Genomic DNA, 26,334 nt, shown 5'->3' with positions numbered 1-26,334 from the left:
CCACAGGGGCAGAGGACATTCAAAAGCTCTTTTCTAAAAAAAAAAAAAAAAAAAAAAAGAATTATTATTGATATTCTTTTATTTTTACATTGTCTAAATTTCCCCTATCATCTCTTCTTTTCTGTCTGACCTTGGAGAAACATCTTTTATATCAAAAGATTTTCAAAAACACTTTCAATCCGTTGAAAAACCCAACTCAGCCTATCCCTTTTCCATCCAAGAGAGAGCTCTTGTGAACCACTTCCCAAGGGTATAGGAATTTCAACTTGTGCCCTGAAATGCATCAGTGCTCTTTAGGAGGTGAGGGTGAGGGGCTGCTTCTGGACAAACCTAGTTACCTGGCAGCGCTGCAGAGAGAAATTTAGAATCCTACAGTAGGCTACATCAGTGATCAATAGGACAGTATGATCATTGTCCCTTCTTCCTATGGATGGCTCCAGCACAGCTTTGCTGCCCATCTATGGCCCTAAAAAAGCAAATGATAGGGAGAAGCTTAAGGAGCCCAAGCTAGTTTGGGGGGGCTACCCCTGTGATGTCTGGAAGGGAGCCTCTCTAGAAGGCAGCCACAACCCAAAGCCAGTTCTCCATCTGAGAGACGAAGGGGTCAGGGCTGATAGGAGGAGGGCAGGGAGAGCCTCACTGTGCTCTTCTGGGATGTTTAGGAAAAAGCCAGGATGGGACAGGACAGGCTGTTTTTGTATTGCCCAGCTGGCCCACAATCTACCTCTCCCTCCACCTTCTCTTTGGCTGACACCCCACTCGCTTTTTCCTTCTTTCCCCTCTATACCAGTTGGCTTTGCAAACCTATTGCCGGGCATCTCCACAAAAATCCCTAATATTGTGGGAGAATTACTTTGTCTAGCACATTCTGTGCCTGTGAAGTCACAGACTCCCACCCTTTGAGAGCAGCCTAGGGCAAGAGCATTTCATCCTGCTGCAATACTCAGCACTACTGGATTGCTCTGGGCCAGGCAGAGTCCTGTGAGGGAGGAGGTAGGTAAAGAAAGGCTGGGAGCAGGTCAGAAGGAGTTGGGAAGGAGGGCAGAGGGGACCAGGAAGTGCTGGGAGAGCAGCTGTGACCTCCAGCAGACAGATTGGAAGTAGTGCCCATAATGGCTGTGGGATTATGAGAAAATCACCTCTGTGACATGTGCAAGCAGAGCGGGTTTGGTCCAATTCGACCAGCGGAGGCTCAAATAACACAAGGCCTTCCTTCACCTCTGAGTTAGTCTATCACCCTCCATATTTGAGGAGTCCTTTCAGTTGTTTCCCCACCTTTAAAAGGTGAGAACATCAGCAGTCTTCCACCTAAGTGAGGGCAATGATTTCTCCCCTCTCTACTTTGAAATACTGAAAGGATTCCTCATGAAATAACCACATGGAGGAGCCCTCTGAAAGGAAAAAAAGCTCCAAGGAAATGAGAAGTATTCCCAATTCTTATAATAATTAATATTACGACTGTGGATTCTGTTTACTAGACTCCCTCTGGGAAATAGTAATTTGATCCTATTAACTCAGTGAATTAGCCTAACTCAATTCAAAAGAGACCATCTGAATTGGAGGTGCTTCTGAATCAGGAATTTCAGCTTGGATTCTAACCTTCAGAATGCAAAGGTTTAATTAAAGGAATCTTGGGTGTGTGCTAGTGGTGCCCTGTCCAGGCATTTTCTCAGGCTTTCCCCCAAGCCTGGAACAATGACCCTCCTACCCAACTACTGACTCCCTGATTTCCTTTTTAAGCCCAATGACAATTCCATTTTCTATTAGAAGCTTTCTCTACCTCCTCTTAATTTCAGTGCCTTCTCTCTTTTAACTTTTTTCCCCTATTTATCCTCTATATAACTTGCTTTTGATATGTTTATTTGCATGCTGTCTCCCCAACTAGATTGTAACCCCTTCACAGCAAGGACTGTCTTTTGCTTCTTTTTGTATCCCAGCACTTAGCACAGTGCCTGGCACATAGTAGCACTTAATAAATGTTTACTGAATTGAACTGTGGACAGCTCCAAGGACTTTTTGTTTTGAATTCTAGGCCCTTAAACCTCCTAGGATTTAATAACAGTTATTCCTCATATTGGCAAAATAACTTGGTGTTCACAAAGTGCCTTCACATACATAACCTCCCAACAAATCAAAGAATTAGGCAAACTAGATAATGATTCCCATTTAGGGTGAGGAAACTGATCCTTGGAGAAGTAATTTGCTTGAGGCCATATAGCTAAAAAGTAATGGATCTGGATTAGAACCCAGTCTCCCAGATACCCGGATCAGGACTTTTTAGTCTACACAATGATGTGATTTTTCTAGAGATTAACTAGGTTTAAAAAAAAAAAAAGAAGAAGTTTTAATGTCAGTTTTACAATTTACTGGGCTCAAACAACCAAGCAATCTTTCTAACAGTCAGACTGTAAACTTGTGATAATTCAGGACAATGACTCTATTAATTCAGCTAAGAGATCAGGCAGGAAACTGAGCAAAGGCTACAATTCCATCAGAAAAAGTTTTACACACAGTACTCCCACCCAGGAGATGTAGATTTCAATTAGTGATTCTGTTAATCACCCTTTCCATAGAGAAGCTGTGCCATTATTATGGTCATCATTACTGATACCACTAAGAGCCTATAAAACATCATTGGCACAAAATTCCCCACCAGCTCCACTAGGAAATGAGTTATGGGCATAAAGGATGGGAAGAGGGAGGAGAGGTTTGGAGAGACTCTCGCCACCTGAGGGATCTCATGAGAAGATGCTTAGCAGTGGATCAGACACTAGTGGGACACAACACTTGTCTCCTCACTGGGTGTGGGGGAGTCTTTTTGGTTGCCTTCAATATGCAGAGATGGGTGCTTTGATTCAAAGATGGGTGCCTTTGAGCTCAAGGTCGGACTGGCCCCAGGCTCTACATGAACTTTCTTGGCTCTGGCCATCCCAGGTCCTAAAAGCCTGGCCAATTCTCCAGTTTTGGAGAACATGGCAATAACAGACCTCTGCCACAAAACATAGTCAGTGAATAGCATACCCACAAAGCAAAAGACAACACAAAAAAAACCTACAAAAGCAAAAACTAAACCTATTACTGGTGCTAGGGAAAGACAAGATGAGATTACTCTGAGGCATTGTGGTGGGCCCTCGCTGTCCGGCGATCACCCTCATCCCCTCCTGACACTAACAGGGAGCCAGTCTCACAAAATCACATTGCTCTTTTTGGGCTTCTTGCAGAAGGAAAAGGACACAGAGCTGGGTGAAAGGCAGGCCCAGCCCTGGAAGACTTCCACATCAATGTAACCAGCTGTTTTAGGCCCCTCTCTCCCTTCCACGGGGGAAGTCCAGTCCGTGCCTTACCTTGAACCCGATGTTTCCCTTCTTACAGCACAGGCAAGCCAGCATGAGGAAGATGAAGGTAAAGAGTCCAGAGAAAGAAACAGCGACCACAGCAAGAGACGAGGACCAGGACAGCTCACTAAGTGGGGCTCCGTCTGCAGGAAAAATCAAAGAGAAGGCGTTACCCAAGGCCCAGGCCCAAGAGGGAGCACCTCTGGCCCACTCCTAAAAGGCCGAGCCGATTAATAAACATCATCACTTACTGGGTGCAAGACACCGCCCAATGTTCGTGTGCACATCAACAGAACATATGAAAAACAACGCCATTCCTGTCCTTAGGGAGGACACTATCTGGGGGACGTGTCACATCTACTAAGACATGGGATGGGAACTACCTGGGACTATAACCACCACTTTTGTAGGGTTTCACTTGTGACGATGGTCAGACTGATACCACACTGATTGAGAACTTCTGATCTTGACCAGGCCTTAACTTTACTGGTTTCCGGACTTTTAGTTAGTACCTTGACAATCGAGTGCTTTACTTCATTCTATACATTACTCTCTTTGGGGCTATTTAAAATTGTGTGATTTTTTTCAGAACAGACACTACTCTAAGAAAATGTGCAAAAACTGTCACCCTTCAGTGACTTTTAAAGTTATTGTAGTAATCACTGATATGGAGGTCAAGAGTTAAGTGCAATGAAAACCAAAAAATAACACCTGGAACTGCCAATTGACAATCTAATTAGTCCTCAGAAAACAAACAAAGGTCTTCAGAGGGAACTGGCAGCTGCAAGAGTTGTTAATGATTTATCTACAATGCAGTGTAGACTTCTTCAAATTAGAAAAATGGCCAAAAGAATGGTGGTGGTTGTTTTAAGCTGCTAATCATCATGGGAGAAAAATGCATATCACCTGACAGGACAATACAAATTGAAGTATTGAAGTTTGGAAAAAAGTAATGTTACTAATGATTTTTCACATTTTTATTCAAGGATATACAAAAACCACTGTTCAAAAAATTCTCTAAGTCTGCAACACCTGGACATTCTTCTCAAGTATAAAGTATCCATACCCAAAAAGTATTTATGGGAACTTTTTAACTTCCACTGGACATGGAAGTCGTTCTTAATTGAGGCAATAATGAATTCTGACAAATCTACAAATATTCAAAAGCAGAATCATTCTGAAATTATAGATACCTTATTGGAAGTTGAATACTACAAAACAATTTTGCATGATGTCACACTGTCAACAAAAAGTTTAAAAATTTACCCAAAAGACAGAGATAATCATGCTTAGAGGAGTTGGGAACTCATTTTATTTAAATCCTGCTTGAAAAAAAAATCTATGAACTATGGCTAGGCTTAGAAAAATAGGCTGTTTGTGTAAGGTATACTTAATCTCCACTGTCATAAGTGTATTTCATGATTAGTAATTAAATATAGGTCAAAATCTTGTAAAGTTAATAATAAATCATGAAAAAACAAGTGATTGCAAGAAAAGGACAAATTTTGTGCATATTAAAAAGGGTTTTTTTAATATAAAAAGTTGTAAGTTTCTTGTATACATCAATAAACTTATTTTACTTTGTGTCAGTTAATTTTCAGAGCTCTCTAGAGTATAAGATCAAAGAAGAGATCTAAATACTGGGAATAAGAAAAATCTGAGGAAGGACAGATATATCAAGAATAATAACAATGCTCAGCATCTGTGTAGCTTTCTAAGGTTTTACACAATGCTTTACTAACATTATCTGGACACAACATTTGATCCTCACAACAGTCCTGTGAGTTAAATGCTCCGTATAATAATCTGTATTATCATCCCCCTTTTACAAATGAGGAAACTGAGGCAGAGAAGTTAAATGACTTGCCTAAAGTTCTTATAGCTAATAAGTGTCTGAGGCCAAATTTAAACTTAAGCCTTTCTGACTCCAGGTTCAATGTTAAAGTGGGATGGACATGGGATGAGGTCAGAAAAGGCTTTCTTCAAAAGTGGCACCCAAACTATGCCTTTGGAGGAAGAGAAGGATTTTAACTTGTGGAGAATGGAGGGTTATGAGGAAGGTCACATATGCATGCACTGAGCCAGAAGAGTTCAAGAAAAGATCAGCTAATAGCCTAATTTGGTTGGAATACAGAGTTTGTCAAATTTCTAAAAATATAAGTCATTCCCCAATTGATAAATAGTCAAAGGATATGAACAGACAATTTTCAGATGATAAAATTTAAGCCATCTATAATGGCTTTAATAAAAAATGCTCTAAATCACTATTATTTAGAGAAATGCACATTAAAACAACTCTGAGGTACCACCTCACATCTCTCAGATCGGCTAAGATAACAAGAAAAGATAATAATAGATGTTAGGAAACTGGACCACTAATGCATTGTTAGTGGAACTGATCCAACCGTTCTGGAGAGCAATTTGAAACCATGCCCAAAGGGCTACAAAACTGCATAACCTTTGACCCAGAAATGCCATTATTAGGTCTATGTCCCAAGGACATCATAAAGGAGGGAAAATTAATCACATGTGCAAAAATGTTTGTAGCAACTCTTTTTATGGTAGAAAAAAATTGGAAAATAAGAAGATGCCCATCAATTGGGGAATGATTGAATAGGTTGAATATGAAGGTAATAAAATTGTTGTTCAATATCAAATTATTGTTCTACAAAAATGATGGACAAACTGATTTTAGAAAGGTTTGTAAAGATGTACATGAACTGATGCTGAGCAAAACAAGCAGAACCAGGAATACATATGTCCACAGTATGTAAAGATCAACTATGAAAGACTTGGTTCTTCCCACTGTTTCAGTGATCCAAGGCAATCCCAATAAACTTTGGATAGAAAACATCATCTGCATCCAGAAAAAGAACTATGAAAATTGAATGTAAATCAACACATGCTATGTTCACTTCTTTTTTCTGTGTTTTTTTTCTCTCCCATGGTTTTTCCCTTTTGTTCTGATTTTTCTCTCCCAACATGATTTATAAAAAAATGGATATTAAAAAGTTAATATACATGTATAACCAGCAAAAAAATAAAACAATTTTAAAAAGGAATGCAAAGTTTGTGAAATAGAATCATGGAAAAATAAGGCTATAGGTAGATTGTGAAAGATCTTAAATAGCAGACTGGACAAAGAGTTTATATTTTATCCAATAAGCACACTGCACTTCTGAAATTTTTGTGCAGGAAAGTGACAAAAGTTAGACCTGAGCATTAAGGAGATTAAACAGAAATGGCAGACTGAATAGAGGAGAGAATAGAGGGACAGAAGGAGACTAGGCAAGAGGTCATGAAAGCCTGAATTAAGGTGGCCACAGTTTGAGTGGAAAGGAAGTGAAAGACAAGACTATCATTCATATTGTGGATGCAATTAATTGGACTAAATGATTGATTGGATTTTGGGATAAAAGAGAGGAAAGGAACAAAGATAACCCTTAAGTTTTGACCAAGGGACAGAATAGTCAACTATAGCAATCTAGTGTTTGACAAACCCAAAGATCCTAACTTTTGGGATAAGAATTCATTATTTGATAAAAACTATTGGGATAACTGGAAATTAGTATGGCAGAAATTAGGCACAGACCCACACTTAACACCATATACCAAGATAAGATCAAAATGGGTCCATGACTTTAGATTATAAATAAATTAGAGGAAAATAGGATAGTTTATCTCTCAGACTTGTGGAGGAGAAAGAAATTTGTGACCAAAGATGAACTAGAGACCATTACTGATCACAAAATAGGAAATTTTGATTATATCAAATTAAAAAGCCTTTGTACAAACAAAACTAATGCAAACAAGATTAGAAGGGAAGCAACAAACTGGGAAAACATCTTCACAGTTAAAGGTTCTGATAAAGGCCTCATTTCCAAAATATATAGAGAACGGACTCTAATTTATAAGAAATCAAGCTATTCTCCAATTGATAAATGGTCAAAGGATAGGAACAGACAATTTTCAGATGATGAAATTGAAACTATTACCACTCATATGAAAGAGTGTTCCAAATCATTATTGATCAGAGAAATGCAAATTAAGACAACGCTGAGATATCACTACAAACCTGTCAGATTGGCTAAGATGACAGAAAAAATAATGATGAATGTTGGAGGAGATGCGGGAAAACTGGGACACTAATGCATTGTTGGTGGAGTTGTGAACGAATCCAACCATTCTGGAGAGCAATCTGGAATTATGCCCAAAAAGTTATCAAACCGTGCAAACCCTCTGATCCAGCAGTGTTACTTCTGGCTTATATCCCAAAGAGATACTAAAGAAGGGAAAGGGACCTGTATGTGCCAAAATGTTTGTGGCAGCCCTGTTTGTAGTGGCTAGAAACTGGAAATTGAATGGATGCCCATCAATTGGAGAATGGCTGGGTAAATTGTGGTATATGAATGTTATGGAATATTATTGTTCTGTAAGGAATGACCAGCAGGATGATTTCAGAAAGGCCTGGAGAGACTTACATGAACTGATGCTAAGTGAAATGAGCAGAACCAGGAGATCACTATACACTTCAACAACGATACTGTATGAGGATGTATTCTGATGGAAGTGGATTTCTTTGACAAAGAGACCTAACTCAGTTTCAAATGATAAATGATGGACAGAAGCAGCTACACCCAAAGAAAGAACACTGGGAAATGAATGTAAACTATTTACATTTTTGTTTTTCTTCCTGGGTTATTTTTACTTTCTGAATCCAATTCTCCCTGTGCAACAAGAGAACTGTTTGGTTCTGCAAACATGTATTGTATCTAGGATATACTGCAACATATCTAACATATATAGGACTGCTTGCCATCTGGGGGAAGGGGTAGAGGGAGGGAGAGGAAAAATCGGAACAGAAACAAGTGCAAGGGATAATGTTGTAAAAAAATTTACCCTGGCATGGATTCTGTCAATATAAAGTTATTATAAAATAAAATAAAATATATTAAAAAAAATTTTGACCAAGGATGGAAAAGATTTTTTTTTAATTTAATAATAACTTTGTATTGACAGAATCCATGCCAGGATAATTTTTACACAGCATTATCCCTTGCAATCACTTATGTTTCGTTTTTTCACCTCCCTCCTTCCTAAGGATGGAAAAGATAATGGCACTTTTAGCCACTGGGGAGGGCAATGGCAACAGAAATAAGGGACATGATTAGAGATTTTGGGTCACTGCAGCTTCCTATCTATTGATTGAGAAAGAATACAACAAACTATCTATTAATCCTCCACCCTTCAGTATGGCCTATACAGTAAGGAGGTACAGCCCCAGTACCCAGGTCCCAGAGTCTTATCAAAAAGCGAGTATTCTTTGGACAAATCTCCGAGAGTTACTGGATAAGACCAACAAGGAGAGAATTAGGAGGGAACGAGTGACCCACTGAAACATCAGACGGGTGAGTCAGCACAACTTGATCCAATAGTTCCCACAGTTCAAGGCTGTTCTGTTCCTTCCCATCCTTATCCCCAAAGCAAGCTGCAGAATCCCCCAAACCCTTCACTAAAATGCTTTTACCTGATAAACAGATAAAACCATAATCCTACAATGGCAGAGCCAGACGGGATTGTACTTTGCCACAGGATCAATGAATTTCACGGATGCGAAGGACCTAAAAGAATCCCCCAAATAAAAGATCTGACAAATGGTCCTCCAGTTTTTGCTTGAAGGAAACCTTTACCTCCTAAAACAGCCCATTCCACTTTGCAACAGTTCTAACCATTGGGAAATGTTTCCTTCTATGAAGTCAAAGTTTATCACTCTATAACTTATACCCATTACTCCTAGTTTTGCCCTCTAGGGCCAGAAAGAACAAGTCCAATCCCATTTGCTTATGTAATGGCCCTTGAGATTCTTGAAGATAGTTATTCCTCCCCAACTCCCACCCTTAGCCTTTGCTTCTTTTCCAGACTAACCCTCTGAACCCCCCATGCCCCACCCTTCCTGGAGCTCACCCCCTGTGCCTGAAGCTCAGGAAGGAGAGGGCCTGCAGCCTCCTGGGAACCCGGGACCCTCTGAACCCGCCGAGCAAAATGTCCTTCCAGGATGGCAAACTGTCCCTCCGGACCCTCCTGTCCCAAAGGAAGAGGGTCCTCAAAGCTAGGGTGTGTCTTATGTCCTGCTTGCTGGCCCTCGAATGGCTCGATATTTGCTTTTTTTATGGAGAGATCTATATTTGACTTGGCCCTTGACCACTTCCTGATTTTGTGACTGGGGTGGGGAAGTAACTTCATATTCCGTGCCTCATTTCCCCCCTCTGTAAAATGAAGAAAATAAACTGATCTGTATTTGTGTATCTGGAAATGGGAGGCTGAGAAAGGAAAAGGACACTGCCTAAAAACGACTCCACCTCCTCGGGCCCCCACTCTGGTGGGTGTGCCCTCCTTGGGAGTTCCATTCCACTCCCAGCTCCTTCCCCAGATTTTTTATGGCCAAGCTTCAAAGACCCTGAACATTTTCCTCTGGATGCTCTCACCACCAGGGAAGAGATCATTAGAAAAACCACCTACTTATTCTGAAGGCAGCCCAAGAACATCTAACCCTTCATGTTATAGATGAATAAACTGAGGCTTCTGAAGAAGAAAAATTAACTGCTCATGCCAGATAGGGAGCTAGGGGCAAAAGTGGATAAAACCCAGGCTTCTGGACTCCCAACTCAGTACTCTTTCTATTATACCATAGGTTATGCAAGAGGGCAAGATTAAGAACCCTGGAAATGCTCCTAATTCCTGTAAGATACACTTTTTCCCCCAGAGAGACATTCCTGCACCCTGATCACCTTGTGATTGATGAGTGTGGGATCTGCTCAGAGACCTCCTGATGGGCAGCAGAAAGTCAGGACCCAACAAGTGCACCCCATCTGGCTCCAGAATAGGGGGATGAGGTAACAGAGAGCAGAGAAAGGCTGAGTTTGTACTTGGAGTGGATTGGAAAGCTTGCAGTTCCATGACAGGCCACTAGGTAACACTGCTACTGCATGGAAGGGCCAACTGGAGCTGTTTTCCTGGGAATAGTTACAAGGGAAGAGGCCCTGAATTTCTATCTCTGGCCCAACATCCCTTCTCCTTCCCCACCCTCCAACACCCATCCATCCTTGCCCAGTCTGTTATTAAGTCAACAGACTCTGGGAGTTCTGGGTCTTAAAACGGTCTTTAGCTGGAGGGCTAATTTCCCTCTCCAAGGTGGACTCATGTAACTAACTGATTGAACCCAGCATCCTTTTCTATACTTATGCCAGACTGCCTCAAGAGAGGCCTCCAAGCCAATCAAGTACAAGATCATGGACACTGCTTTTGAAAGTGGAACACAAAACAGAGACAGGGCAGTGACTAATAAAATCCCCAAGGACATACATGAGAGTCCAATTTATATTAAATGTGGATCAGATCCAACCCCCTTGTAGAAATGGCTGGATTAAACTCAAACAGTATGAGAGCTAGGAAGACCTGAAGCAAATAATGCACAGGCCTATTAATTTCCTAAGTTCATATCACCTTGATAAAAACTGGCACAACAGTCCAGGAAGAAGGCTTTTTCCTTAATAGAAAGTGACATTTAACATTTTAAATAATTTCCCCATGCTTTAATGGGTAACATTTAGTTATTCTCTCTAGCCCTCTGGGAAAGTTTCTAACATATGACTTCAGGTGGAGCCAGAGAGTGTGTACACACATACACACACACTCCAATTTATCTTTCACTGAAAGCTCCCAACCACCCATACTGAGAAGTAGCAAAAGTGGCCATTTACTTCCCTGCCATCACCATGGTGATACATCTCCCTGTCTCCCTCTCCAGATGGTTACCCAACTCAGACAGACAAGCATTTCTCAACCTTTCTTCACTTCCCCATTCCCATTTGAGTTCCTTTTGGGATTATTTCACTTTTTTGAAAAAGTTGGCTACCCAGAATTTCCACCTTTCTTCTCTTCTCTCCCTCCTTCCTTCCTTCCTTCTTTCTTTCTCTTTATTTTTCTTTAACACTATCCATAACTCCAAAACCTTTCCCTATTCAAACTCTCCAGAGAGGAAAAAAAAGAAAAACAAGACCTTTATAACAAATAATATACAATCAAAGCAAAACAAATCCCTCTACTGGTTGGCTTGAAAATGTATATCTAATTCTGCAATCTGAATCCATCACCCCTCTGTCAGGAGGAGTGTAAGATGCTTCATCACTGTTATTCTGTAGTCACAGCTACTCAAGACAGAGAAAGAAGCTGTTAGTTTTGGGGTAAAGTCAAACAGTTCAACATTAGAAGTGGCTAGGTTTTGTCAGCAGAAAAGACAATAAAAGAGATGCATTACATCTGCTTTACTTATTTACTTACTACCCTTAGGGTAGGTCTTTCCATCTGACTTGTAATTGAAAGCTCTTCTATGGGTTGTTTCCTGCATTATAATGTGAATATATACTATATATAGTATAGAAAATTATAGTATAGAATATAATACTCCTATGTGACAGCAGAGATTATCTCAACTTTTCTTGTATCCTCAGCCAGAAGATGCTTTAGACATAGTGAGTGCTTAATAGAGGCTTTTAAACTTATTTTTATTAAATATGTTAATTAATTAATTTTAATTCATTCACCTTTTTTGTGGTACAGACAGGCTTATACTCTATCCCTATCAAGAGGATGAACCTAAATACTACTACATTACCAAAGCCAATCAGATTCACTTGGAAAGAAGGGAAGGGGAGGGAATGAGCATTTAGGATATGCCAGGCACTGTGCTAAGCATTTTACAACTATTTTTCTCATTTGATTCTTAAAGCAAAGCAATCTGGAGAGGTAGGTGTTATTGAGATCTCTAATTCTAATTCGTCTAATTCTTCAATCTGGGTCCTTCACTACAACAATTAGTGTCTGAGACTGGATTTGAACCTTTAATCTCAAATCCAGCACTCCTTCTACCTAGCTGAAGAACTAAGATTTATGAGATACAAAGAAAGCCCAGAGGGCTCTTTCAGTTTCTCCACCAAAGTCTATACAGTGAGGGAGCACCAGTCTTCCTAGATGGACAAAAGGGTATAGAAAATTTAATGTTGGGAGGAGGAGAGAAGAAATGACTTTACTGTGTTCCAGAATAACTGAATCAGTTCATAGCTCTACTGCCTGTGCATTAGTCCATCTGTTTTTCCAGAATCCCTCTAATCAGTATGATTTTCCTTTTATTTTTGTCAACTTTTCCAAGGTAGAATCTCATAACTGTTTTAAGTTGCCAATTCTTTAACTACTAGCGACACGTTTCATATGCTTGATAACTTTGTTTTCTTTTGAAAATTGCCTGCTCCTTACTTTTGACCATTTCATCTAACTTGGGAGAAGGTTCTTGTTCTTATAAATCTGATCAGTTCCTTATATATTAGATGTAAGACTTTTATCAAAGAAACGTGCAGTAAAGATTTTTCTTCTCTTGTTTACCTTTTAATTTCAATTGCACTAGCTTTGTGTACAAACTTTAAAAATGTTTATGCAATTAAAATATACCATTTATCTCCTATAATCTTCTTTGAGTCCAGGTCAAAGTCCAGGCTCAGCCTTCTATTCACATCTAAGACCTAATACAAGGGAAAATAATGATTAGGGGAAGTGAAAGATAAATTTAAAAGTTTAAGTATTGTTAGCCTCACTTTACAGATGAAGAAACTGAGGCTATATGAAATAATTTGCCTGAGAACACACAGCAAGTAGATGGTGCAGGGTATAGAAGGCTGTTCTTATCTATATTTTCTTCCTTGCTCCTCTTATTTGTTTATGATGGAAATTCTGCTTCATGCCGGTCCTCAAGAGGTAGTTGCTGAGTTCTGGTCCCAGAGGGTCTTCTCTGAGTCACACAACATATTAAGAAAGGCACAGCACCTTATCGGCCTACTCAGGAGAGGGAGCATTCTGTCAGTGCAATGTCTGAGGGAGACTGATGGAGAAGGAGTGGAACATGAATTCCAGTAACCAAAATACAGCAGGACAATTTAAGCAAATAGGGGAAAACAAGAATGTACCCAGAAGGGACTGCCTGTGGAATTTAGGTGGGCAGCATGCAGTGACTGGAGATGGAATTTGGCTCAAAAGCCAGACATAATTAGGGCACATGCTGGCCTATCCTTTGGAAAGGTCTATTTGAATGTACTGAGCAAACCCTAGCCAAGGAGAACTATAGTACTCTCTTTGGCTTTGGCAAGCACACTCAAAAACCCTAAGGTTTTCTGGGGGGAAAAGTAGTGAATACTTGCAGTGATGTGGCAGATATCCCAGATCTCAAAGCACCTTGATGAAGCTCAGGTTCTTTCTCTACACACCCATTAAAGGTATGAGGTGGGAGGAAGGACAGATGTGGGATCTGTGAGTTGGTAGGGAGAGGAAAGAAAATACTAGAAACCATCTTAATTTATATTAAAATCCTACATCAATTCTGGGAGTTGGAGGCTAGACCCCCACCAGGAATCCAGCTGACACCCAATTTCTAGCACTCAGGCAAAAACAAATGAACCAAAAGATTTCATCTTCTTGGATAATATAGAGCATACTTATTCTAAACAAAGTCTGCTCTATTTTGCTTCAACATCGGAATTCCTTTTTAATGGGCATTGAAAGTCTCATCAAAACTGAGACAGGTCATCTAGATTTATCTCTGGAAAATATGAGAGCTGGAATGGGTGCTTAGGGGCCTTCGAATCCAATCACTCCATTCTCCTCAAGGTTAAAGTAAGGCTTACAAAGGAGAAAGTGGCAGAGCTGGTTGGTGGCAAAGCTGAGCCAAGAACCCTGGTCTCCTGGCTCGCACCCCAGGATTCTTTCCTCTGTACTACACCCCCTCTAGGCTTGAGCCAGGAGATAGATTCTAGACCCCCTCATATCTATTTCTAGCTTTCTTGGAGCTCACCAGTCAGTGCTAAGCACGTGTATACCAGACAAAACTTTCACACAGGAAGAAAATGACCATTTTGACTTTCCATCTGCAGCACATGGACTCATAGATGTTTATTTCTGGTCTAAGTGGGGTGACTGGGTGTTTGATCCTGCCTGGGTCCACAAAGAATGCTCAAGCATTGGGAATATGGAATAGCACCAAAAGCACCCCAAAATTAACTGGATGGAGACAATAAATATTTAACTGGGGGATGGGGCATGATGGAATAAAGAAGCGGTCTGGTCCCTAGTAGTGAATCTCACATGTCCCTGTGATTAGGGACCATGTCAAAGAAGATTGGTGACTGAAACAAAGAAAAACTGCCTAGTGTATAGACCACAGGGAGGTTCCAGAGTCTTCTGGGTAGTCCCCATTTGATCTTATGGATTGGGGCCCTGGCAGTTTGTCCTTGGGAATTTCTATTCTCTTACCCCTCACTCCAGATGCAAATACCCACATGGGCATGGCAGCAACAACACACACGTAACCAGGGAAGCATGAGGCTGGGCTTCATGTCTCTGGCTTTTGCTTTATGTTCTTTAACTATCCTGAGAAATGGATGTTTCCAGATCTATTGTCAGGTGTGGACTGTCCAGCAGAGGTGATTTCCACAAGAGCTTACTGGAGGAGAATAAGGCAATTGGCAGGAGGATGTTGGACTGAGGAAGCCCAAGTCATATCCTGGCTTATCAGAGAGTTGCTTTGGAGAATGAAGATCCAAGGTCCATGAGCAAGATCTCCTGAGCAGCAAAGTTGTCTTTATTTTTCAGGAGGGTACAATGAGTGATGGGTATTGTTTCATGTTTTAAATATTTGTGAACTTTTTGTGTTATAGGCATTTCTTTTATGTTATAGGAAATAAATAGCTGATACTTATCTAGTATCATTTCTAAAGGGGAATTGAGGGCATTCAATTAGAGCTTCCTCTTTTTCTCTCTCTCTTCATCCCCAAACTCCTTGATATTATTTCCCATTCTCTTTTTCTGTAATCTTCAGCAGTGAGGGGGCCCCTCTTGCCAAAATGGTGCCTCAGTAAGTTACCATAAGTCACCCTTTTGTCTTCTGTGAAAGAATGGAATTTTAACCATCTTTGCTCTTTTTAACCTTCCACCTCTTCCTATCTACTGATTCTTTCCCTACTACCTTCAAACAAGTCCATGTCTTTGACATCTTAAAAAAAAACAAAACCTGCGCTGGGCCTATTATCTTCCCAAGCTATCAGTCTAAATTCTCTTCCCTTTCTCATCCAAAATCTTAGAGAACTAGTCTTTCTTCATTATCTCCTCATTCCTCTATCATTTGCAATCTGGCATTCAGTCTCATCACTCAATTGAAATTCCTCTCTCCAAAGTTACCAATGATATTTTTTTCAAATATTTTCTTTTTTTTTCCATTACATATAGAAAATAACTCTTGCTTTTTAAATTGTTGAGTTCCATATTCTCTTGCTTCCTTCTCACTGAGAAGGCAAGCAATTTGATATAGGTTATAAACATGCAGTCATGCAAAACATATTTCTATATTAGTCATATTGTGAAAGAAAAGAGAGGAAAAAACAAGAAAAATAAAGCTTAAAAAAAAAGGATGTATCAATTTGCATTTACACTCCATCATTTCTTTCTCTGGCTCATTTTATAGATGAGGAAATTGAGGCAAATAGAGGTTCACACAGTTAGGAAGAATTTGAGGGCAGGTTTGAACTCAAAAAGATAGTCTTCCTGACTCCTAGCTCCACATGGCCTCCCTCTCATAATTACAGCTAATTGTTGACATGCCTCTCCTCTCTCTCTCTCTCTCTCTCTCTTTCACACACACACACACACACACACACACACATACACACGCGCGCGCGCACACACACACAATCAATTTTCTTAGGAAAGTTGAACCTATAATGCAGTGAGACTGGGGAGATAAGAGAAGATCCTCTGTTAGATGGCCAAAGAAGGGTCCTGCTCCCCAGCCAGCCCCAGGGCTGGGATGGGGATGGGGAGAGGAGATAACCCAGCATCACATGACCTGTAAATATAGCAATGACCTCTGCTTCTGTCAGCATAGGAATATGGCAACGCATCCACAAGTTCCAGTCAGAGAGGACTGCCTGAGCTAATAAATGTCTCAGGGGGGATCTGACCCCAGATTTCCCTAACAACAAATTCAGCCTTCTCTCCACTATTGCAACACTACTTCAGTGAAAATGAATCAGGAGGCCATCTGGTAGCTAGGTTGTAGAGGGGATTTAGCCTGAACTAGACAAGGGCTAAAAGGTTTTGGCACCTGTCTATGATATGCCAGTTCCGCTGTCACTAGGTCACTCCAAAAATAACCCACTCATCCCACCCCCTCTCTGCCCCCACTGTGTGACACATGTCCCTAAATATTTCCACCAAGCCAGGACACAGCAAGCAAAAGAAAACTGGGTGTTTTAATAATAAGCATAATAAGAATAAGCAGAAGTCAAAAGGAAATAAAAGTAGCACCTCTTGTAGATGATATGACCATGAGCAATGGTGTCAAACATGCAGCAACTGCAACACTAACAGAACAGGATGAAAATGTAATTGGGAAATATTTAACAAAATTAATAAAAATACAACAAAATGTAGGTATGTTAATGTTATTTTCTAAGTCAATATGCTGCCCACAGGAGTACTTATTATGGTTTAGTGGCATCTGTTTCTTTTTGACACCACTGATTTAGAAGATCCTAAAGAATTAACCAAAATTAAGAGGAGTAATAACTTCTGGAAAGTTGTGAAATATAAAAATAATTCACATAAATCATCAGCAATCCTGAATATAACCAACAAAATCCAGCAGGAAGAGCTAGAAAGAAAAATTCCATTTTAAATAATTACAAAAGCTTCAAAATATTTGGGAGTAAAGTAACCAAGATTTATTCAAGAATTATATAACTGTAACTATAACCTCTCCCACCTTTAAAAAAAAAAGAAATAAAGATAGCCTATAACAATTTATGAAACATTCTTTGCTACTGGATAAATCAAGCCATTATAATTAAAATGACAATACCACCCAAATTAATTTACTTATTCATTACTGTACTAATCAAACCACCAAAGAAATATTTTATAGAATTAGAAAAATAATAAAATTCATATAGAAGAAGAAAAGCTCAAGAAGGTAATGATTTTTAAAAAGTGAGAAGGAAGCGAATCTATCAGTACCAGACATCAAAATATATTACGGGGCAGCTAAGTGGTGCAGTGGATAGAGCACTATCCCTGAAGTCAGGAGGACCTGAGTTCAAATCTGGTCTTAGATACTTAACACTTCACACTTCCCAGCTTGTGTAACCCTGGCAAGTCACTTAACCCTAATTGCCTCAAAAAGAAAATAAAAAGTACTATCATTAAAAAAAATTTCATAGTGTTTTAAAAAAAAATAGTCAATCAGTGAAGCAGATTAAATGCATAACAAAGGAAGTAAACATTGTACAATGCCAATGTTCAATAAACCCAAAGACCAAAGTTAATGGGGAAAAGAACTCAGTATTTAGTCAAATTATTGGGAAGACTAGGTGGCAGACTGGTAGAAGATCACCAATTCATCTCACAATCAAGACAAGAACCAAACCTACATATTAAAGGCCACAACATAAATCGGAGGAACAAGAAAGAAAGCACCTTTTAATCTATGAACTGTTCATGAACTTGTTTAAGTGATAGCTTCATACAAAATAAAATGGATAATTTAAATAATATCAAATTTGAAAGTTTTTATAACAAATCTAATATAGTAAAAATCAGAAGGGAAACAGGTAACAAGAGAAAAAGTCTTTGTGCCCTCTGATAAAGGTCTTTTATTCAAGATACATAAGAAGTGATTCAAATTTTAAGAAATAGAGTCATTCCCCAAAAGATATGTTGAATTTAAAAACTATGAACAGGTAGTTTTCAAAGGAAAAAAAATCTAATATAACAAGAAACATGAAAATATTCTTTAAATCACTAATAATTGAAGAACAAAATAATCTGTCTCACCAATAAGACTGGTAAAGATGATGAGGAAAATGTCAAATAGAAAGTTTATGAGCATAAACTGGAAAGTCATTTGGAACCAAGCCCCCAAAAGTTTGCTAAAATGTCTATATAATTTGGCCTAACCATTACTAGAATTACACTGCCAAAGAAACAGAAGAAAGAGAAAAGGGATCTATACATCATATTTAGAGCAGCTTTTTTTTTTGTGGTGACCAAAAATTGGACCCTAAGGGAATATCATCTCATTGGTGAATGGCTAAACAAATTGTAGTTTGTGAATACAATAGAATATTATTCTGTCAAAATGGATATGGGTTTCGGAAGATACTGGAAAGACCTCTATGAACTGCAAGATGAAGTGAGCAGAAACAATTTACATAACAAAAACATCATGAAGGAAAATAATTTTGAAAGACTTTGGAATCCAAGTGACAAATTAAAAGTCCAGAGGGCTCAAGAGGAAACATATCACCTACTTCTTGCCAGAGAGATGATACACTTAAAATGCAGTAAGAGACATATATTTTTTGGATGTCATCATCATAACAGTATTTATATAGCATTTTAAGATCTGCAAAGTACTTTACAGATACAAAAAAGAGGAAATAAATTACTACTTTTTTTGCTTATGACATGACGGTTTACTTAGAGAATCTTACAGATTCAACTAAAAAGTAAATGAAACTACTAAGAACTTCAGGAAAGTAGCAAGGTACTGGAATAAACCCACATAAATCCTTCTAAAGGAATTCAGCACCTTGATCACATCTTTCTATCTCAACTCCTGACCTCATACTAGGAAACTTCAATAAATCCATGTGAATGTTTCCTTAACACCCTAACTTTCTAGTTCCTCAATCTAATCAACTTCTTTCAGCTCTCTTCTACTCTCCTAATCTCTACTTTATCTATTCCTATCTAAGTCATATATAGGGGATGGTTTTTACCCATCATCAACAAGTGTTCTATACTATGAAGTGAAGACTAGTAATGAATAGAGCAATTAGATATTTCATTACTAGAGTAATATGTTCCTCTACTAAGTCATACACAAAATTATTCTCTCTCTCTCTCTCTCTCTTTCTCTCTCCTCTTTTCTTCCCCTCTTTTCCAAATTTTTCTCTCTTCCTCTTCTCCCTCTACTCCTAGATAGCAAGTAATCCATTATAGGTTAAATACATGCAATTCTTCTAAACATATTCCATATATTTGCACAAGAAAAACAAACAAACACCACCACCACTAGAAAAAGGTGAAAATACTATGCTTTGAGCTACATTCAGTCTCCATAGTTCTCTCTCTCTCTGGATGTGTATGACTCTCTTCATCACAACTTTAATGGAATTGCCTTGAATCACCTCATTGTTGAAAAAAAGTCAAGTCCATCACAATTGATCTTAATCTTGTTGCTGTGTACAATGTTCTCTTGGTTCTACTCTACTTAGCATCAGTTCTTTTAAGTCTTTCCAGACTGCTTGTCATTTCTTACAGAACAATAATATTCCATAACATTCATATACCATAACTTATTCAGCCATTCTCCAAATGATGGACATCCACTCAATTTCCATATTCTTACCACTACAAAAAGGGCTGCTGCAAATATTTTTGTACATGTGAGTCCTTTTTCATTTTTTATGATCTCTTTGGGATACAGATACTGCTGTACCAAAAGGTATGCTCCATTTTATAGTGCTTCTGCACTCCAGAATGGTAGGATCAGTTCACAACTCCACCAACAATATATTAGTGCCCTAGTTTTCCCACTTTGACCATTTATCAATTGGCTTGTATTCTTACAAATTTGAGTCATTTCTCTATTTCATCAGAAACTTAGTGATTATTTTTGTGCAGATAACCCCAATTATCTATACAGCTCTGATTTCTCCCTTGTGCTCTAGTTATACATTACCAGCAAATCCAAAACAGAACTTATTTCCCCCTCTGAGCTTCTGAGTTCTCCCATTTCTATTGGAGGAACAATCAAGCTTCTAGTCATCCAGTTTTACAGCCTCAATGCTTCGTTCTCCCTCACATAAATATCCAATTGGAGGCCATGTCCTGTCAATTTTATCTCCACAATTTCACTTTTATTCATCCCTTCTTTCTGCTAACATAGTCACCACAGCCATTCTAGTTTGGGTTTTTCTCACATCTTAACTAAGCTATACCAAACCTTCTTAAACCATGTAACAATGTAGGAGGTCACAAAATTATGGTTTATTATTATTAAATATTTGATTTGTATACCAATTAGCCAATTGGTGATAAATGCAATTGCTTTATCTCTTGCACATAATTTTTAGGTGTCATAGGGATCAGAGAAAATGTCTAGTTCTCCATCTCACTATTTTATACATTCATTTACCTGGGTTGTGTAAAAATGTTTCCAGCAAAAATGGGTCCCAAGCAGAAAAAATTTAAGAAGCCCTGAGCTTTACTATAGGAACCTCTTAATAGGGTTTCTTTCCTCAGGTGCCAACACTCTGAAATCCTTCTCCTCCCAGCTATTAAAACATATGACTAGAGTACAAGTCTGATCATGTTATCTCTCTTCACTTAAACTCCCCAGATGTCTGTTACCTCTAGGATCCACTCTAATCTTCTCTGTTTGGCATTTAAAGCCCTTCACACTTTGGCTCCAATGCATCTTCCCAACTTTACTGAATGAATGAATGAATGAATGAAAAACCATTATTATTAACAACCTAACATGTGTCGAGCACTGCGCTGGGTCCCAGGAATGCAAATACCTAAGTGAAAAAGTTCCTATCCTTAAGAAACTTCTATTTTAAAAGGGGAGGGAGTTTTTATGTAGAGACTCACACAGATGATGAGGGCAGCTACAGAGTAAGAAACTGTCAAATACTTTCAAGCTTAGCGTGGTTCCTGGGGAAATAATAGTATTGATTTGGTTGCTGTTCCCCCTACAAGATGTGTAAAGTGGACAGAAATGGGGCCAGAAGGGATATCCATGAGGGGATATGTAGATAGGGTAGGAAACTGTGGTGTGAAGTACAATCTGTAAGTCCATTTGCACTCACTCAAGTTAGCCCAAGTTATAAAGGTGAACAGATTGATTTTTAGGGGGAAGGGAAGAGTTCCCTCAAGATCCCCTCTGGAGAGCATTGTTCTAGGTAAGGAGAAGTGGGGAAGCAGCAGGATGGATGGAAAGACACCCAGAGTGAATAATCCTATAAATGGTGGGACAGGAAGCTTTACTCCCCTCCATAAACTCTCCAATCTAGTTAAACTGGCCTTGCTCACACACACTTAATTGCCCTTTAGCAGGCCTTTGCTTGAAATACACTCCCTCATCTCTAACAGAGAGCTCTCCTTTTCTTCAGCTCAAGCACCCTCTTTTATATAAAGATTTCCCCAATTCTCCCAGCTGCTGACACTCCACACATCCCCGCAACCTCAGACCTCCCAATTGCTTTATATTTATTTTCTACAGTCTTATGGAAGTACAGGTTGTCTCCCTTTATAAGAATATAAATTCCTTGCGGGCAGGAACTGTTATTTCTGTCTTTGTCATTATTTGTGTCAAGCACAATGCTGACAATAAATGCTGGATTAATTTATTTATTTACTTAAGATTTATTTAAGATGCTGAATGATCGGATCCAAACCTATATTTCCAATCTTCCTTATCTTCTTCTACCCCTCTTTACCACCTCCCTTCAAGCCAGATTGGTCTACCATGAGTATTAGTTAGGTTTTAGTAATCTCTAGTATTTAGTAATATTTAACCCTATTTTTGTCTATCAAAGTACTACAAAAATGAGACTATATTTGTAAAGCGCTCTGCAAATCTTCAAGTGCTATGTAAATGCTACCTGCCCATCTTTTCAAGTCTAATTTCCAAGCAGTATCACAAAATTATGATCAGAAGAGACCTTACAGATCACTGACCCTTGTTTTATAAACAATCTTTAAAAAATGAAGTGCTTTATCCAAAGTCATTTAGCAAAAGGTAAAACCAGATTTAAACTCGGGTCCTGACTCCAATCAAACCCAGTGTTCCTTCAGTCCCTTTCGTACCTTGAGCTCCCACATCCTCTGGGGGTAGAGCCTTTTCTGATCTCTTCAGTCCACAGCAACATCCTCCTCCTTAGAAGGAAGTACTATAATGCTGTCTTAGCCAATTGGTGATAAATGCAATTGCTTTATCTCTTGCACATAATTTTTAGGTGTCATAGGGATCAGAGAAAATGTCTAGTTCTCCATCTCACTAGCCCTGGTACACAAGAACTAGATTCTGAAAAGAAGGGTTAGGGTTAGCCTTTAAAATATGAAGTAAAATCACCTGCAATCATTCATCATTCAGCAAACATTTACTAAATGTCTGCTGTGTGAATAGCAGTATTCTAAGTGTCGGAAGAAAGTTTACATTAAACTTACAGGGTTTTTGCTCCCAAGAAACATGCAATTTAGACATCCAAACAGATAACCATAATATAAAATATTAAATGGTAAGACAGAGTTTAAAAACAAAGTTCAATATGAGGTATAACAGGAAAGACAACAAGGGATATGGAGATGGCTTTACTGCTGAATAAGCTTTCGAGTTGGGCTTTGACAGAGAAGTAGGAATTTACCAGGGGCAGGAAGACATTGTAGACCTGGGAAATGGGAAAGGTAAAGAGAGACAACAAGTACAAAGTGTACTGAGGAGCAGAGAATAGCCTAGTTTGACCTATGTGTGCAAAGAACCATCAAATCATAAATTTAAAACATAGATGAATGGTTTGCCCTGGATCACACAAGCTAGTAAGCATCTAAGGCAGGATTAGAACTAGCTTTCTTCTTTTAAAGCTTTCTTAGGGTTCTAATTACTGTACCATTCAACTGATTCTAAGGAGGCATATAACCTAAAGCTGAGAAGATGAGGTAGTTCCAGGACAGGGTTCAAATTTATTTGGTGGTCAGTAGGAAGTCATTAATGTATTTTTTTGTTGTTAAAAAATATTATGTATTTTGCACAACAGTCACTTCTTAATATATATCGCCCTTCCCATAAAACACTCCCCTGTAAGAAAGAAAAACAGGTAAAGCAAGTTACCATGGCCATATATACAACATTTCCATTCCTTCTTCCATTCCTTCCCCTCTCCTTACTCCAGAAAGGAAGGTGTACTTTTTCATTTGTCCCCAGGAACTAGAATTTCTCATTGTACTTTAGTTCTGATGCCTTTTTCAATGAAGATTTCTGAGCAGAAGAGGGCATTATGAATTAGTCCTAGGTATAAGATAGATAATGCTGGCAGATGTATGAAAGTTGATTTGGAATAGTTCTAATAAGGTATCTACAGCAATATACTAGTAGCTGGTAATGAGGGCCTGTAATAGGTTGATAGCAATAGCGGACAGGATCAATTCAAGTAATGTGGTATGTACAGTTGATGGGATTTGTTAACTGATTATATTTATGAGATGAGAGAGAAGAGTCGACTAAATCGCAAGATTATGAATACAAGTGGCTGAGTGTATGATAGCAGCCCAGACAGAAATAGCAATATTAGAAGAATTAGAGAAGGTTTAAGGAAAAGGATAATGAGCCCAGCAAAATCCAGAGAGATTAACTCTGGGACTATATCTTAAGGATGTAATTGACAGGGGGAAAAAAGATCTATCGGTGAGAAAATATTTATAGCAAATATAATGGCAAAAAAAGAATAAGAACCACCCAAAAATAACCCATTTGTTCAACAATTGGGGAATGAGTAAACAAACTATGGCATGCAAATATAACAAATTTCATTATATCATAAGAGGGCCATATGGAAAAAGTAATGGCCAGGAAGACCTGGGTTCAAATGCTGTCTCTCTAACCTTTACTAGCTATGTGACCTGAGATGAACTTTTTTAACTTTAGGTGACTCTTTCTACAAAATAATTATTGATAGATTATAAATCTGAATAGATAGAGGATGTTATGTTGACAAAATCAGAAATTCTTAACAACACAAAGATACTGATAGATTACAAAGATACAACAATAGATACAAAGAAATACAGAAAGACATTCGATAATACAGAATAACAAAAGCACTTTCAGAGGAACAACATACAAACTGACTGATTACAACTCTGTGAAAAACCAGTAACAAAAATAAGAAAAACTCACAGGAACTACCTCACATCCACCAGCCAGCCAAAGAAGAAAATGACAATTATCAAAAGGGTTGTTGGAGGATGGACCCACTCGTGCCCTGTTAGTAGATCTGTGAATTTGTTTAACTCTCCTGGAAAGCAGTTTGTAACTATTGGTAGGCTCCAATTGCTATTGTTCATCCTTCATTCTCAGAGAGGACCAATGACATAAAGAGAATGATGTCTCAACTTGTAAGTGAATTGGATTTAAGTGAGACCAAACTGTGCAAGGTTATTAGTCCCATAGTCATCAGAGTCCAATGGCAAGACACTTAGGTCCCAATTATGTGAATAACAAACCCCCTTAAGGGATCACATGCACCTGAATTTGTACTATTTGAAATTACAATTATATAAAATATGGTCACTGGTCCCAGCCTAGTAGAAATATGCAGGGATACTTTGAATAATGTTACCATCTTCTCAGATCCCAGAAGATCTGAATTAATCCTTTTACAGTCACACATAACCAGAAATCTGTAACTCCCAATAACGAGAACTAGTCCAAGGTGGCATCTGGGGTCTTTCCCTACCCAGAAAATCTGTTTATTCTTTTCTGATTAGGCAGGTGGAAGTTTGTCAGTTTCTCACCTGCTAGTTTCTATTCAGATATCAAGTATAAAACTCAACTGGCCTGAAGAAATACTAAGCGGGGTGTGTGTGTGTGTGTGTGTGTGTGTGTGTGTGTGTGTGTGTGTATTAAGGCTTACAAAAAGAGTAAGAATAAGAGGAAAATTCTTTATTCCAGAGAGAGGAAAGTTTGATCATGGGGAGCTAATCTAGGGCCTGGAGCTATTAGGGGAAAATGGAAGGAGATTAGTACCATTGGATAGAGTGCTCCAGAGTCCTGATGTCAGGAAGACTTGAGTGATCCATGGCCAAGAGATTTAACTTCTCTCAGTCTCTGTTCCATAATCTATAAAAATAAGAGTAACAATAGCACCTTCCTCCTAGGGTTCTTGTTAGGATCAAATGAGACCATAATTACAAAGCACTTAGCACAGTGCCTGGCACATAGTAAGCACTATAAAAGTGTTAGCCATTATTATATGTCTAGAATATATATTCAAGTTTCAGACACTCCATGAACATGAATCACAGAGCGACAGGCTGCAAGATGCAAAGTGTGGGTAAGTATACTTAAATTCTGAAACCAATTACAGTCATTCTTAGCTGGTTGGGTTAGAAAGAAAACATTCTTGATGAAAGGGACGGTTTCAGAGAAGTCATATAAAATGAAGACTAGGAAGATTTACATGAACATGATAGAATCAAGTGAACAGAACCACAGCAATCTGTCATAGTAACAACAATATTGTAAAGACAAATTACTTTGAAAAAAATCCAATCAATGCAATGATCAAGCACAATCCCATAGTACCCAAGATGAAACAAACCACTCATCTCCTGAGAGAGGTGCTGATCTCAGGATACAGAATGAAACAAATATGGAATGTCCCATTCTGCCTATGGTTTTAAGTAATTAGAACTTAAAATAACAATAGTCCAAGCTGTGAGGCTATTAAGAGTTTAAACCTGCACTCAGACTTTTGGACCACCCTGCCTTTTTTGGACATAGCCAGTGTGGGAATTTATTTTGTTTCAAAATGCCTGTTTGGGGGGCACCAACCCTTAAGTCAGGAGGACTTGAGTTCAAATTTGGCCTCAGACAATTAACACTTCCTAGCTGTGTGACCCTGGGAAAGTCATTTAAATGCCAATTGCCTCAGCAAAATAAATAAAATGCATGTTTGTTATAAGGGACTTTTTTTTTCATTGTAGGAATAAAATAGATCATCTATCAATTAATTATTTATTTAATAAAATATGCTCTTATTAATAGAACAAAAAGTAAACTCTGATGGAAGAAAGCCACGCCTCCTACCCCTGTGGTGCACCAGCAGCTCAGGCTGCT

The 26,334-nt window shown here is 38.7% G+C and overlaps 1 protein-coding gene across 6 annotated transcripts in view; it reads right to left on the bottom strand.

The window, feature by feature from the left end:
• The window catches only part of AATK (apoptosis associated tyrosine kinase), a 207,188-nt gene that overhangs the window by 37,011 nt on the left and 143,843 nt on the right, over window positions 1-26,334 (bottom strand). For 5 of the 6 annotated variants that reach the window (XM_051995392.1, XM_051995395.1, XM_051995393.1 and 2 more), the window contains exon 2: window positions 3,345-3,478. In XM_051995392.1, the coding sequence (XP_051851352.1) occupies window positions 3,345-3,478 (134 nt within the window). Of the gene's footprint in view, window positions 1-3,344; window positions 3,479-26,334 lie in introns of those variants that run through there. The other variant, XM_051995397.1, reaches the window with a different exon arrangement.

Source organism: Antechinus flavipes, chromosome 4, assembly GCF_016432865.1.
Source record: "Antechinus flavipes isolate AdamAnt ecotype Samford, QLD, Australia chromosome 4, AdamAnt_v2, whole genome shotgun sequence".
NCBI lineage: Eukaryota > Metazoa > Chordata > Mammalia > Dasyuromorphia > Dasyuridae > Antechinus > Antechinus flavipes.
Note: the sequence above shows the minus strand (reverse complement) of the source record. Positions and strands in the feature narration are given on the sequence as shown.